General features: G+C 45.7%; 1 protein-coding gene across 1 annotated transcript in view; it reads left to right on the top strand.

Moving 5' to 3' along the window:
* ADGRB1 (adhesion G protein-coupled receptor B1) overlaps positions 1-14,565 on the top strand; it is a 278,797-nt gene that overhangs the window by 132,610 nt on the left and 131,622 nt on the right. Inside the window, exons 5-9 of the mRNA XM_072851811.1 lie at positions 2,028-2,192; positions 3,734-3,898; positions 6,354-6,518; positions 8,910-9,074; positions 13,493-13,594. Of these exons, the coding sequence (XP_072707912.1) occupies positions 2,028-2,192; positions 3,734-3,898; positions 6,354-6,518; positions 8,910-9,074; positions 13,493-13,594 (762 nt within the window). The remainder of the gene's footprint in view (positions 1-2,027; positions 2,193-3,733; positions 3,899-6,353; positions 6,519-8,909; positions 9,075-13,492; positions 13,595-14,565) is intronic.

Raw genomic sequence — 14,565 nt, 5'->3', positions numbered from 1 at the left:
AAAGAATGACCAACAGTCCATAACATTTACCTAACTGGAACCGGCTGGGTAGATTAATGAAACAAAACACAAAAGCAAGGGGAAACAATATTGAGCAACTTTGGCTTAATGAACAAAAGCAGTTATGTCTCATGATAATCGCTGCAATGGCATAGATGACATGGAGAAAGACTCATCCTTACCTCCACCTCTTTCTGACTCCAGCCAGTAAATGAAGGAATGAAAGCCTGTCCGCTTTGCATCAAGGACAGGTTTTCCTCTATACATTTCCCCTTCAACAGGCCTGCACATATTGATTCACCAGCCTCCAATTAGTGGGAATACTTTTAACTGCCAACTGCCTTAATGACTGGAGACATTCAAAGTAGATGTGCTGAAAAGCATGACACATAACAAATAACACAGATAACTACCAAAACTCCCAATGAGCAGATTGATGAGAGCCATAAACACTTGCCATCCTGCATGAAATTTCATTGCATGCAGAAAACTCCCCTTAAGACACTAGTAAATAAATATACCACCTTGAGGAAGAAGTCAGACATGCACAGCTTTAGGTCAGATGAGGTAGTATTGGGCAGTTTGGTGGTCTCCAACCCTTACAGTCCCCATCACAGTTCCTGTACCAACACTGACTTTCACACAGCTGGTTTATAACCCACACTGCCCTACAAACAGGCTGAGATCTTAAGCTGTAGCAGCCCACTGCTAGAGTCTCTTTCATGCTCCATGTTGCAGCCGGTCAATCCAATACAGCATCTACTGTCCAGTTTTCTTTGGGAATGGGGTGGTGGTGCGAGAAAACACATCCAAATGCGGGGTGCAGCTCAGGCTGTGCCATGTTGTACAACCCCTGAAGTTCTGCTTACCTTCTGCACCCTGTGCCATGATCCTTCTTATATCATCTGTAGTCTGCCAGATGCATCTGGTTATGATGTGACATGGTGCAGTCTGATGCTCTGAAGAACTTGTTACTAGAAGGGTATGCCCCTCTACTATGCATCCTCAAAGATGTGCTGGTGTTTATTTGTGCCATATGCCTGTGTACTATACATACCAAATGTCACCTTCTAGGTTTATCGTGTGTAATTATTAGTAATCCATTAAAAATCTAAAAACCCAAACAATGCAGAGCTTAATTAAATGAAACAGAGCAAGCTTTTGTTTTCATCTGGAGAGAAAGGCATTTCCTCAAGGATAGGCTAATGCCTATGAAACTAATGGAAAACCGTCCTTTCCCTGCCCATGTCACACTTCTGGTGACTTATCTGGAGGCTGTGGCCTGGCTGAAACACCCCTGACATGACCATCTGTCTGCAGGGATATTAACAACAAAGGGAATATGTCTCATTGCTTTCCACTCCCGTCTCTTGTTCAATGGGATGCTTTTATTTGCCTTTCCAATACTGCCCCATCAGGTAAGCAGTTGTAGGGACTGTATGATGCCTGGGAACAGTCAGTCTTGTTCTCAAAGCAGATCTTCTCCACATGTGAAGGAGATGACAAGAGAAAGCTCTGTGGGATTACTTCAGCCAATATCCTTCTCAGGCACTGTCATCCTCTATTTTTTCTGCTCCTCCACTTCTGTGACAAGGCAGGGGAAGGAGCTGAATCCTTACAACTGCTCAATTTATGGACACTTTTACTATATCTGCCTAATCCCTGTTACTTAATTAGTACTATCTCTGAGTAGATGATACATATCCCAGCTCATACAGTTCTGCAGTGGCTACACCATGTGGTGGAACCTGCCCTGCCCAGTGCCCTGATGCTTCCATAGTGTCCTTCCCTTTTTTTGTGTGTGTGTTACAGCTCTACGCAGTACCCCAAAAAAACTTTTAGCCCATTGTCAACCCTCACATTTTCTCACCAATCTCCTTGCACCCTTCTTGTCACACCACATGCGGGACACATTGCACAGCTTCACAGATCACCAGCAACTGGTGAAGTGCAACTTGGAAAACACTGCCCCAGAGATCCAGGGACCAAGGATGCCACATCCTCACCTTCTGCTCCAACCCCAACAGGTGACCCCGCGGCGGAGGAGTGGTCCCCGTGGAGCGTGTGTTCAACCACCTGCGGGGAGGGTTGGCAGACCAGGACGAGGTTCTGCGTGTCGTCTTCCTACAGCACTCAATGCAGTGGTCCTCTCCGGGAGCAGAGACAATGCAACAACTCTGCCGTGTGCCCAGGTGGGCTGAGCGCTCCACGTATGTGTGGGCAGGAGGGGAAGGGAGATGCACAGAGGATTGACTGCCTGTGATATCTCCACTGTGTTACCTACTTGAAGGGAGATGTTTTTTGTTTCCTCTTCCTTCTGTTTTTCCCCTAAAGGCTCATACAGAAACCCTTGCTAGACCAAGCACCATTAGATGGGCACTTGTTTTGCATGGTATGGACAATTTAATACTGTCTAAAGGCAATGAACACATTACATCTGAAAGGCATGTGCCCTTTGGGATGTTTCCAAGCATGGGGCAGACTGGGAAAGACAAGCACCAGATGACACTTTGAGTTGCTGAGATGCCAACACTGGGCATACCATTGCAAAGTCAGCATGAAAAACTCAGGCTGCTGGTATGTTTATGAATTGAGCCAGCCATCATCTCTGTTTTCATACTCTTTCTTCCACAATTTTGATGAAAAAGTACAGTCTGGGGAGCTTGGACATTATTTTGAAGAATTATGCTGTTAAGCTGGGTGTGTTATTCACGACTTCTGACCAGCAACATCATTGTTCAGAATCAATCTTATAATGGTGAAACCACCAAGCTGTTTTCCCATGCTCATTCCTGCATTTCCTCCTCTAGTTACCTCTTATCATGCAAGATGCCTGGTGACAATTGTAAAACGTTAGCTTTGAACACCCTTTCCTGATACTGGGGATCAGTAACTGTTAGCAACTGATGAAGGAATGGAAAAGTACCTGTATTTTTTTTTTTTTCTGAAGCATTATTGATTTTGCGTTAGCTTCTCAGGTAAAGCTGGAAGGGATGAAGTCCCTTAAGAGAGATCAGTACATTCTTGTAACATTTGGCCTCTAGAGATTACAGTGACTAACCTTCCATAAATAACCTGGCCAGATTAGATTAGATTAGATTGGAGAAGATTAGATTAATATAGATTAGAAGGCTTTAGATATCTAATTCCAGGAGTTACCAGTGATGGCCTGAGCACTACTGGAGCATGTTGCCCATCCCATTTTGTTCTTCCATGTCTCCCTAGTTTTGTCCCTGTGGTGTCACTGATGTATGATAGTAATTAGTAGCCAGACTACAGCTTTTCTGAGAGCTTGAAAATGCTGTAGCCTTCGATGTTTCAATGAGAAAATGTGTTGAGGGAGGGAAATAAGTGTAAGAAGTGACAAAATGATGGTGATGCTGCTTCCCAAAGGGTAGTGGGTTTTTTGTTCCTCTCTAGCTAATTACATCTTTTGCTCAAAAAATGCTCTCTTCTCTTGGTTCAAAAATCTGAAAAATTAGGGTCAGTTATAGTGCATTGAGATTTGTTTCAAATAGACTGGAAAGTAACAGACACTTGGTGTCAACACCAAAACATAAAAAATTACACAATGTTCCTCTTGCACATTTTGGGTTGGTTTGTTCTTGGCCTTCCCACACTCACTTCTCACATGCTTCTCATTCTGGGTGGGAAGGTGCTGTGCTCTGTGGGCTCACTGACTTCTCCAGACCTCCTTTGGAAAGGAAACTTACTTCTTCTGCTTTGATTGCAGTGCATGGCACCTGGGACGAGTGGTCTCCATGGAGCTTGTGCTCTTCCACGTGTGGGAGAGGGTACAGGGATCGGACCCGTACATGCAAGCCCCCACAATTTGGTGGGAACCCCTGCGAGGGCCCGGAGAAGCAAACAAAGTTCTGCAACATTGCACTTTGCCCAGGTAAGGCAGTTAGAGATTCAAAGCCTTCCCTTCAGCAGGTCTCCCCATCTCTGAAGATGCCCACACATGGCTTCATTGAGTGGGTCTGCAGCTGCCTCAGCTGAATCAGCACACCGTCTGCACTGTCCTGAAGAGGATCCTCTATGAGGAAAGAATACATTGGAGGAACAACCTAGAGGTGCTTTCTGGGGTTATTCAGCTAATAACAAAGGCAATCAGTGGATTTGCTGTGCCAAATGAGTGCAGCGTTGCGGGACTCATTGAAGCACAACAATGGGCACTGCTCAGTGCTTGCCACACAGAGTCATATCGCTTATTACCGCCCCGCTCTGAGGATTTATTACTACAATTGATAAAAATGCTCTGCCGCAGAGACAACAGACCTTTTATTTCTCCCGAGCAGGAGATATCACAGGTTGAGCCCCAAGTCCTTCAGAGAGAGAAGGGGAAGACAATGCCAGTCTCTGCAGAGACTACACCAGCCAGACTCCAATGAACATTTTTGATAGACTCACACTGAGGTGTGACAATGGCACTGAGCGGTCTTTGCTGCAGCTGTGATGGAGACCCCTCAGTATCTCACCCAAGAGACACCTTTACATCAGCGCACGCGGCTGCAGGTGCAACACAGCCATCTCTGTTTCTCATTTTTTTAAATGTCTTTGAAATTACAGTCTGTGAATAAATAATTTTTCATCTCAAAGGAAATAACTTGTTCCCTGTCCCACACTGAATGAGCAATTTATGGATGTGGTTCTCTTATTTTCCCACCTCCAAATGCTCACACTCACAGTAAGGTGCCAATCACCACTGCCACAGCAGCAGGTAGGGCTTTGGTAAAATCAACAGTTTTGGTAAATGCAACTTTTTTGGTAAATGCAACATTTACTTTGGTAAATACAATCTTACTTTTCCAGTATAGGGGAATACTAATGAAGGGCAGGCACCATCAGTTCATGGAAACTAGCAGCACTTCCTTCAGTCAGAAAAGCCATACTAATTTATACCTGGTAGGACCTACTTTGTGGGGTTTTGGATCATTACCAGAGAGGAATCACCTGTCAGTCACTGCTTCTTGCATTTCCCCTCCTTGGGATTGATAGGCACTGACATGATGCCTTGAATTTATGCACGATGAAAACATCAAGCTTGAATTGCTAAAAACAAGCACCTTTTGGAAGTACCTTTATGCCTGCCTGATTTTTCACACCTTCTGAGCTCACGTGACTCCCTCTGAGTTAACAGTTGCTCATTTGGATGTTTTTGACATTTTTTTACGTGCTTGCAAACAAAAAGCTGCTCAGCTGCAATGGGGATTATTCAGGGCTGTTCAGGTCCTTGCAGATTACACAGGGGACCAGGTTGCATATATTTTTCTTGGACTGACAAACAAAGCCAAAGAAAATGAGCTGCAATCTACAGCAACATGATATGAGCCAGAATTCAGACTTTTCAAGGATTCAGATTGTTTTTCTGAGTGAGAGCTAGCAGCTAGTGAGAGCTAAACAGAGCATGATGACTGCTGCTAATGAGAAAAAAGTGCTCCAGGAATAGCAGACTGGGTGATGGATCTGTTGATCAGGGACCAATTAAGGTGTAACTGCCACACTTGGGAATGCCTCACACTGTACCACGCTAATAAGATGTATTCATGTTTCTCTCGAACCCCGTCCCTATCATAACCTCTCTTGTCCCTCCCTCCTCTATTTAATTATCAAAGACACTGCTGTGTAGAGACATATCAAGCCTGTCAGTGTTAATTCAGCTGTGAGAGAAGTACACTGACCACACACGGGCGCTCCGCTTGTGGTATCCTGTTGGAGCACACCTTTGCTCCGAGCATTTCCCTGCTAGCAGCGTGAATTCCTGTAAATAACGTGATTCGAGTTTCTGCATGTGCTTTAATGAAAAACAGCATTTGGGTGCTTGAGAAAGTGCCCTTCCTGCAGACTCGTGCATTACTTTGGTGAAAAATGGGTTCTCTCAAAAAGTGCTGATTGCCCAAAATGGGAAATGTCATAGTAATGTATTGATTCCTTCAAAATTTTCAGTGAAAACATGATCCATGCTCTCTATTTTGATGTTATGTTGTGATCGGCAATATTATTAGTTTTGACTTTTATGTTGGAATGTGTAATATCAATAATTTCAACTTTTATGGTGTTATGTAGAGTATGGACATAAAAATTGATGTTTGTGCATGTTATGGCACTTGCATCCTGCTGGGCCATAACATACCAGTCGGAGGTTACAGAGGGTCCCAACACGTTGCTATTGCCAAAGTTGTCTGAACTTTTTCTTGATGGCACTTGTCCTCTCTCATGCTTCATGACTCCGGTTTGTCATCCCCTGCCTCAGTCCCTTGTAGGCACAGGCCAGAGACTCTTGCACATGTCTGTTTCCAGTGGGAGCGATTTTCACATTCAGTTTTGTTATCTCTCTTTGGGCCACTCAGTGGACGGCAACTGGAATGAGTGGTCGAGCTGGAGCTCCTGCTCTGCCTCCTGCTCCAACGGCACCCAGCAGCGGACAAGGGAGTGCAATGGACCCTCCTACGGGGGAGCTGAATGCCAGGGACACTGGGTGGAGACCAGGGACTGCTTCCTACGCCAATGCCCAGGTCAGTGACCAATGACTTCTTCTTTCTTTTGGGTCATCCTTCTCTGCAGTTCCAGGCAGGTTTTTGTGAAAACCCCTCCTATTTTCTTTGGGTAAGATTTTCAATTTTCACCAGTAATTCAGTAATAAGGAGGTTGTGGGTCATACCAACGGACCATGCAAGCCAAAATCCATAGCTGACAAATGCTCCAGGAGGCCACAGAGAGGTGAGTGATTACCCACAGGGAACATGTCCTTCTAACCTTAGATACCAGTTTTCTGCATGTGTTTAAAAAAAATGAACAAAATATCAATGCAACCTATTCCATGCCTCCACCATGCTTCAAATTTCCTCCTCTTTTTTTTTTTTTTTTTTTTTTTGTTCCTCTTCTCCTACCAATTCACCACTCCTAGTTATAGTTGAAGCAAACAGGGAAGCAACCACTATTGTATCACAGCTCTGAACCTTATCTGTGACAAGGTCTGGCCTTGATTCATGCCTATCTAAAACTTGTCACTTACTCATCTAGCTGTGTCTTAAAATAATAACAGCAATAATAATAATAATAATAATAATAATAATAATAATAATAATAATAATAAATTCCTGCTGCCCCAGCTGTTTTAGCCAGTACCTTACATTCAGAATAAACACCTTGTCTTCACACCATGGACCATGGGCTTCAGGAGAGCCATTTCATGCAGGAGAAGCGAAGAAAATTGAAGTAGATACCAAACCACACCTAACACCAGAAGTCTGCATTTCTCAGACTGACACCAGCACTATAGAGTTGCAGGTGCAGTTTCCTCCTTTCTGTGCAGAATTCTTGGGAGAGGCCATTGCAAGGGAACCAATTGGGTCAGCTGGGGTGGAAAATATTCTGACCTGGAAACAAAGCTTGAACATCTAGAAGCCTTCAAGATTGATCAGCAACCAATTTTTCTTACCATGCTTCTCTTGGCTCTTTCCCTGGCTCTCCCTGGGTGCTCCATCCCTGTTAGACCATGGGACTGAGAAGGAGTGGATCCCTGAGATGGAGAGGGTCTTTCTTCCCTTTCCGAGAGAACAGGGACAGCCAGAAACAGCTCAGCTCTTTGAGGTACTTCTCATACCTCAGGTGAGCAAGTATTGTCGTTCTCTCCACTCCACAAGCATAGAAGCCGGTAGCTCTTCAGCCTGGTATGCCTCTTTCCTCAGGGAATCCCTATCGTCTCTGGTAGCATCACCATCTGCAGCAGACCACAAGCAGTATTTAACACAGGTATTAGACTTTCTGCCATGGTCTTTAGTAGGTTTTGGTGTTCAGGTACCTCATTCCTTCTTTGCAACTTATGGAGATCCTCAAAGACAAAAAGGGCCTCACTTTTTTTTAGACAATCTTGTCCCACTGATTTCAGAGTTAGTTATCAAAGCAATGTTGGTCATGGCTTCCACTGCGTACAGTGTCACTAAAGAAAGCATCAGAGGTTGGTGCTGTCCCTTTTCTATGATAATTTTCTTCTGCTTCTTGGAGAAGAAGAGGGGGATCCCTCACCCTCCCAAAAGGAGTTATTCAACCCAAGATGACATGTTAACTCCTAATTAAAACCTTAACAGGAATCATGAGATTTAGGTCTTTGCTCTAGTTCTGTCACTGAGTTGTTGTTTCTCATCTGTGATGCAGCAGAGGAGAATGTTTCCCTACCTTGCAGGCTTGTTGTGAGGGCTAATTAACATTTTTATAGTGCTTTGATAAATGCCATTGTTAATATAAAAGAAGTTGCGTTTTGATAAATGCCATTGTTAATGTAAAAAAAGTAGCATTTCCACTGAATCTGTAAAGATGCTAGGAGAAGATACAATGGAATGAGACAATGTCCCAAACCTCTTTCCAAGGCACATGAAACAACAGTGCAATGGAAACAGCTGGATGGAGGTTTATTTGATGTTTCTTCATGGTTTCTTGCCCAAAGGCTCTGCTGGTCTCTCTAAATCCCTGGGCCAGACCTTCTCTGGGAAGGTCTATTTTCACATATACATTGTACATCCCAACCAAACTCAAGCTATCGATTTTGACTGGCAGATGTGGCTGCCAGGCAGTTTGAATCCCTGCCCACCTGAAGAGTGTTCATGAGCACAGCCCCAAATCTGAGCCCAAGAAAAGAGATAGGGCTGTTTTTGCAGGCGGTGAGGATGTGGAGGAGAAACACAAGAACACCCTTCAACTATTAAAGGGCTGCTGCAATGGGAAAGAGCACACATTGATTTCATGTCTGTTGAGGATCAAAGATCCATGGCAGGAGACCTCCCTTTCCACCAAGCCATGCTCTACTCATGCTATGTTCCACTGCTCACCTCGGGACCTTGCCTCCTTCTGTTGCAGATTATGTTTGGGACATGACAGGCTGTTTCTCTCCTCTTTTTTGTCTCCAGTGGATGGGAAGTGGCAGGCCTGGGGAGTGTGGGGCAGCTGCACCACCACGTGTGGAGGTGGGACTCAGAGACGTGACCGTGTGTGCTACGGGCCCTTCTTCGGTGGAGAGACTTGCCAGGGTCCCAAGGAAGAGTATAAGCAGTGCAATGACAGAAAATGTCCTGGTATGTACCCCAGACCCCTCATATCTTCCTTTGCATGGGGGGACAGGGATTTTGGTAAGAGTGTCAAGTGTCAGAGAGCTGAATGTAACAAGGGGTTGTGATCTCGTTGGACCCTGCCCCATAACCCAGGCACAAAATACGTCAAGGGCTTGATTTAATTCTTGCCAAAGCCAGTGTAACCATGCTGATTTCAATGAATGTTTGGTAAGTGCCACCAGTCTAGCCTTGATGTTTTTCATCTTTGCATTGCCATAGAGCCATAAGAGGAAAAGACATGCTGTTTGATAGCAAAAATTGGTATCAGTCTCGAGTCCATAACGTAGTTGTGTTGAGGATGCTGCAGTGGTTTCCCACCCTTTACCTAGCCTCCGGGAGACCTGCGCACCAATTAATTTTTAAAAAAGATAGTTGTGTCTACATCTGTCAGAGCCTTACCCTATCTCACCCTCCTCCAGCTACAGCCATGGGAGCAGCATCCCTTTGAGAAAAAGGATGTAAAAGCTTGAACAGAGGGCAACTGAGCTGTAGGACAGGGAAAAACCTGGGGCTTAATGCAAAAAATAAGCAGGAGCGAATACTTGTGAGTGGGAATGCTTCTGTCTGTCTCTCACACAGTATAAAGAGGCCAGAAAAAAGGCTTGTGCACCATTTTTATTTTCTTTCTCAGTCTCAGTTGAAGCACCTGGTGAAATTGTCAGTGGGGAATCAATGGCCTATGTGATGTTCGTAGTCAGACTGCATCGATCGTAACGGGCCCTGATTTTTGACCGAAAGGGTAATTAATTGTCAGAGCATCTCAGTGAGAGATAGGAGAGATTCTCACGGCATCATCCTGGCAGTGCTAGTGAAAAGGGGTGTATCCCTAAAAGACAGGCTGTAGCTCGACACAGAAGTAACAGTTTTGGTGTAGATGTTTCTGGGGGTGGATCTGTCACGTCGAGGACAGCTGACCCTGAGAGTCCCTTGCAAACTACTGAAGACAAAGATAAAAGCCAAAGCACTTCAGCGTGGAAGTTTCAGCCCGTTTAGCTCTAAGATAACAGAGAAAGAGGCTGTGTGCCTGCGACAGCGTATTCACTCTTTCCAGCTATGCTCTAATAAAAGACATCACCTCTCCTTACAAGCTGTGCCTCTCAATTAGCAGTGGCGTGTGAGTCTCCTCTAACTCAGCCACAAAGCTCTCCCTCGCCATAGAAAATCTTAGCACCGGGTTGTCGGGTGGTGTCTACTGAGTGATGCAGATTTAGTTCAGCTTCAGTGTGTGCCAGCTGGGGCCCTGGCAGAACAAGCCCAATCTTTTCTTCTCTTTCCGCAGGGGCTGGTGCCTGCACAGTGCACAAAAGGAAAAGGCATGTCTCAGGGACTGAGCCCTGCTAGGGTTCAAAACCAGAAGGGTCCCGTTGCAGTTGTTAATTTGCAGGGGAAGGAAAAAGGTGGAAAGTCATCAGAGGCTAAAAATAAACCCGCTCAATTTGTTCTCAAGAAAGTATCAAATGATGGCATGATTTGATTTGAACAGAAGAATTGAGTTTAATTGGGTTAGTTGTTAAAATCTCCCAGTGCAAATAGGTTACTCTGGTAAAAAGGGCTTTGTTATGAAGCAACATCAAAAAGAAAAAAAGAAGAAAAAAAAAAGAAAAAGAGATGAAATTATTCTCTCCTGGCCTGGGAATTGCTTCTGTGCTCACTGGCAAGACAACGCAAGAAAATCATTGTATTTCTAAAGAGCATCTCTGATCCACAGCATCCCTCAGCGGTCCCCAGGGAGACTGCAGGGGTGACGAGACCAGGAAGGTTTGACAGGTCAGAGGAGGAGAAAGAGGAGGTCGGATGTGAACACACTCCCCCTCTGCTTTTTGATGTGCTCTGTTGTTTTGTAGTTGAGGGTGCTAGAAGTTTCCCACCCCATGCCCCAAACCCTCCTTTGAACCACAGTTTGATGTGGAGAGTCTATGACCGTAGCCAAAGCACTGGTCCAGGAGGCAGGAGTTTGTATTCAGCTCCCTGCTCTGCCCCAGGCTTTCTGGGTGACCATGTGCAGGTCACAACTGAGTGATTTAATCTCACTGTCCTACAGCTCTGTGTCAACAGGTTGGAAATAAAACTGCCTCTTTTCGACCCATGTTCTGCCTTATCTATAGAAGTCATAAACTGTTGGCATAGGGACTATTTCTGTATATGTGCAGAGCACAGCAGGGGTCCTGCTTGCCCTCCGGGATTTCACTACAGTAGTGATTACTCCAAAGAGAATTTTAAAACAGGGGAAGGAGCATCTGTTTCCAAGCAGAGACCGTGTCTACTAGGGAGGAATCTGTCTTTGAATTGCAGCTGGGGCTGGAGCCCCACGGTCTTGGAGCTTGACTCCAGGAGCAGTGATGTGTAGACAGCTTGTTGGATCTTGTATGAGTCCTTCAAAGAAGTAGGACGCCATGCCCATAATCTCAGGTTTGAGCCTTCCCTACAGCCATGTTGGTGCTCTGAGTAGTTCCAGAGCAGCAGCAGGGTATGTCCATCTGGGTATTTGCTCCATAGTGCAGGTCCTGGAATGGTCTATAAAAACACATCATTGCACAGTCCCTTGTATAAAGAAGCCTTCAGGGTCATCGCTGCCCCACAGCTCCCTTGGGAGAAACATGAAAATTCAAGGCCTCCCTCTTTTTTTATGGCAGATGTACATTTTCCCTACAACTTTGGCGTGTCTCTACTGGCACCACTGGATGCTGGTATGGGCAGCACTTTCCTGCATGGGAAGGAAGCTCAGCAGGCAGCTGCCAGGCTCCACGGCTGGTTGGCTTTCGCTTTGTGGCTGCCTTTCCAGCTGCAGGCATACAGTCAGCTTCCTTTTTATTGGTAGTTTTACATACACAATAACTAAAAACTGTAATCGAAAACCAATACATACAATTTTTTCTCCTCCCCACCCTCAGGAGTGATAAATAGCTTGTCATGGTTTAACCCCAGCTGGCAGCTAAGCACCACACAGCCACTCGCTAACACCCCGCCGGTGGGATGGGAGAGAGAATCGGAAGAGTAAAAGTGAGAAAACTCGTGGGCTGAGATAGAGACAGTTCAATAGGTAAAGCAAAAGCTGCACACGCAAGCAAAGCAAAGCAAGGAATTCATTCACTACTTCCCATGGGCAGGCAGGTGTTCAGCCATCTCCAGAAAAGCAGGGCTCCATCACGTGTAACTTGGGAAGACAAATGCCATCACTGCGAACGTCCCCCCCTTCCTTCTTCCCCCAGCTTTATATACTGAGCATGACGTCATATGGTATGGAATATCCCTTTTAGTCAGTTGGGGTCAGCTGTCCCAGCTGTGTCCCCTCTCAACTTCCTGTGCACCCCCAGCCTACTCGCTGGTGGGGTGGGATGAGAAGCAGAAAAGGCCTTGACTCTGTGTAAGCACTGCTCAGCAGTAACAAAAAAATCCCTGTGTGATCAACACTGTCTCCAGCACAAATCCAAACCATAGCCCCACACTAACTACTATGAAGAAAATTAACTCTATCCCAGCCAAAACCAGCACATAGCTTTAACACCATCCTCATGGCTCTCTCCGTTTTTACATGCTGCAAGTAATGAGTTTCTTGGCACAAAGCTCTCCTGCGGTGAATGTTTTTTCCCAGGTCCCATCGACTCTGGGACCAACTCAGCTCCACCCACAGACAGAAGCATCCAAAAACCTCCTTCCAAAGAGCTTTTTCTGTGATGTCTCAAAACACATTTTGCAGTCTCCTGGACTCTGCAGCAGTGTTTGGAAACGAGCTGCTGATGCAAATCCAGCCTGTTGGTGCTCAGATCTTCTCCCTGTGTCCTCGCATAAGATGGCAGCAGACAGAGGGCCTGAATGAAGTCCACACAGAGGCTATGTCCATTTTGTTTTTTTGTCTACTTATTGTTCTTTCCTTCATTCTTACCGCAACTTATTTATGCCGAGCCTTATTTCAGACACATCCAATCCAAAACCTGTGTGATGACCCTGAAGGATGGAAAGCATAAAGTCTGGAGACATGGAGTTCACCCACAAAAGGTGGACATCAGCCCCTTAAGCAAGAAAAGAAAACTCTTTAGTAGGGTGTAGCAACAACAACTTTCTTGCAAAGAGCTGCCGCAAGGCAAGGCAGGCGTGTTAGTGGGCTTTCCCAGGTTGTTACATGTCTATTAGCAAGCTAATCCTCAGGATGGATGGACACTCAGTTTTCAGACAGGCAAAGCAAATTCCAGAAAGGTTAAGTGGCTTTGTCAGGGGCCATGCGCCAAGCAGCTGCAGAGCTGGGAGTTCACCTCCAGGTCTCTTGGCTCACACCACACTGCTGTTCCCTCCAGACCACACTCCCCTGTTTTCTCTTTCTATTCCTTTTTCCACATCCCTCCTGAGGAGGAGGCTTTACCAATGGAATTTTTCGTTCCTTGCAGAGCCCCACGAAATCTGTGACGAGGAAAGTCTTGCCTCTGTGGTTTGGAAAGAGACGCCCGCTGGTGATGCTGCAGCTGTCCGGTGTCCTCGCAATGCTACTGGTAAGGATGACTGCATGCCTTGGCTGGGGAGCTGGCCCACCTTCAGGGTATCCTTCATCCTTTGCCTCCTAGATGAAGAGAACCTGGTTGTGGGAGGACAGGACAAGCAAATGGACTTCCCTCCCTTCGCTCAGAGCTAAATTAACTCTCTCCGGGTTTCTGTGGTCCTTCACTGTTTAACAACAACTTCTTGGTTCATTCTGGAGAATCTGAGGTGTCTCCCTATGCTTAGTCCTGGGACAGCTTTGCAATTAAGGGTTACTGTGGTATGTTCTCCCTATTATCTACAAATAGCTCTGCAGAAGCAGGTAGGGCTTAAAGTCCTCTAGAATTGGGCATTATATTTCTTTCCACTGCCCGTAAAAGAAGCTAGTATCTGAAAGCAGGATATCTGAATTGAATTGTCCACTCACACTTAGGTGCTTTCCTCTCCTTCTTAGAAACCATAGCAGCTCTCTAAATGTGTCTTCAGGTCCTCAAATTGATGGTCTGACCATGGTGGTGTAAAGTGATAGTGTCTGGGCATCCAGGTATTATCTGTTGTGACCGTGGCCACCTGTTCCCCAAGAAGTGGAAAGCAGTGCAGAGAATGCTCCAGAAGACATGCTGGTGGTGGAGTTTGTCCTCAGCTGGATGTTCCTCCCTCCCAGGCAGGAACAGAAATGGGGGCAGCAGTGTCAGCAATGAACGTAAAGGTTTTATTTAGTTTGAGTGGGGTTTTCAGATACAGACAAATCCTGTAGCTCTCTCTTTGACTCACACATCCTGGGACAGTCAGTGTCATACCAAATGCTAGCCTAGATGAAGGGCTGTATCCATAGCAAGATCACTGATTCATTTAGCAGTAGTGATGGGATTGTGGACCCAGCAAAGTCTGCTCCTCAGAGACTCTCCAAATGGCAGCATAATTGCTTGGGCAAGGTGATCCCTCTCCTCTTCCTCCTTGCTGATATGTCTGTTCCTCTGCATCA

Source organism: Ciconia boyciana, chromosome 2, assembly GCF_034638445.1.
Source record: "Ciconia boyciana chromosome 2, ASM3463844v1, whole genome shotgun sequence".
NCBI lineage: Eukaryota > Metazoa > Chordata > Aves > Ciconiiformes > Ciconiidae > Ciconia > Ciconia boyciana.
This window is presented reverse-complemented; position numbering and strand designations above follow the sequence as displayed.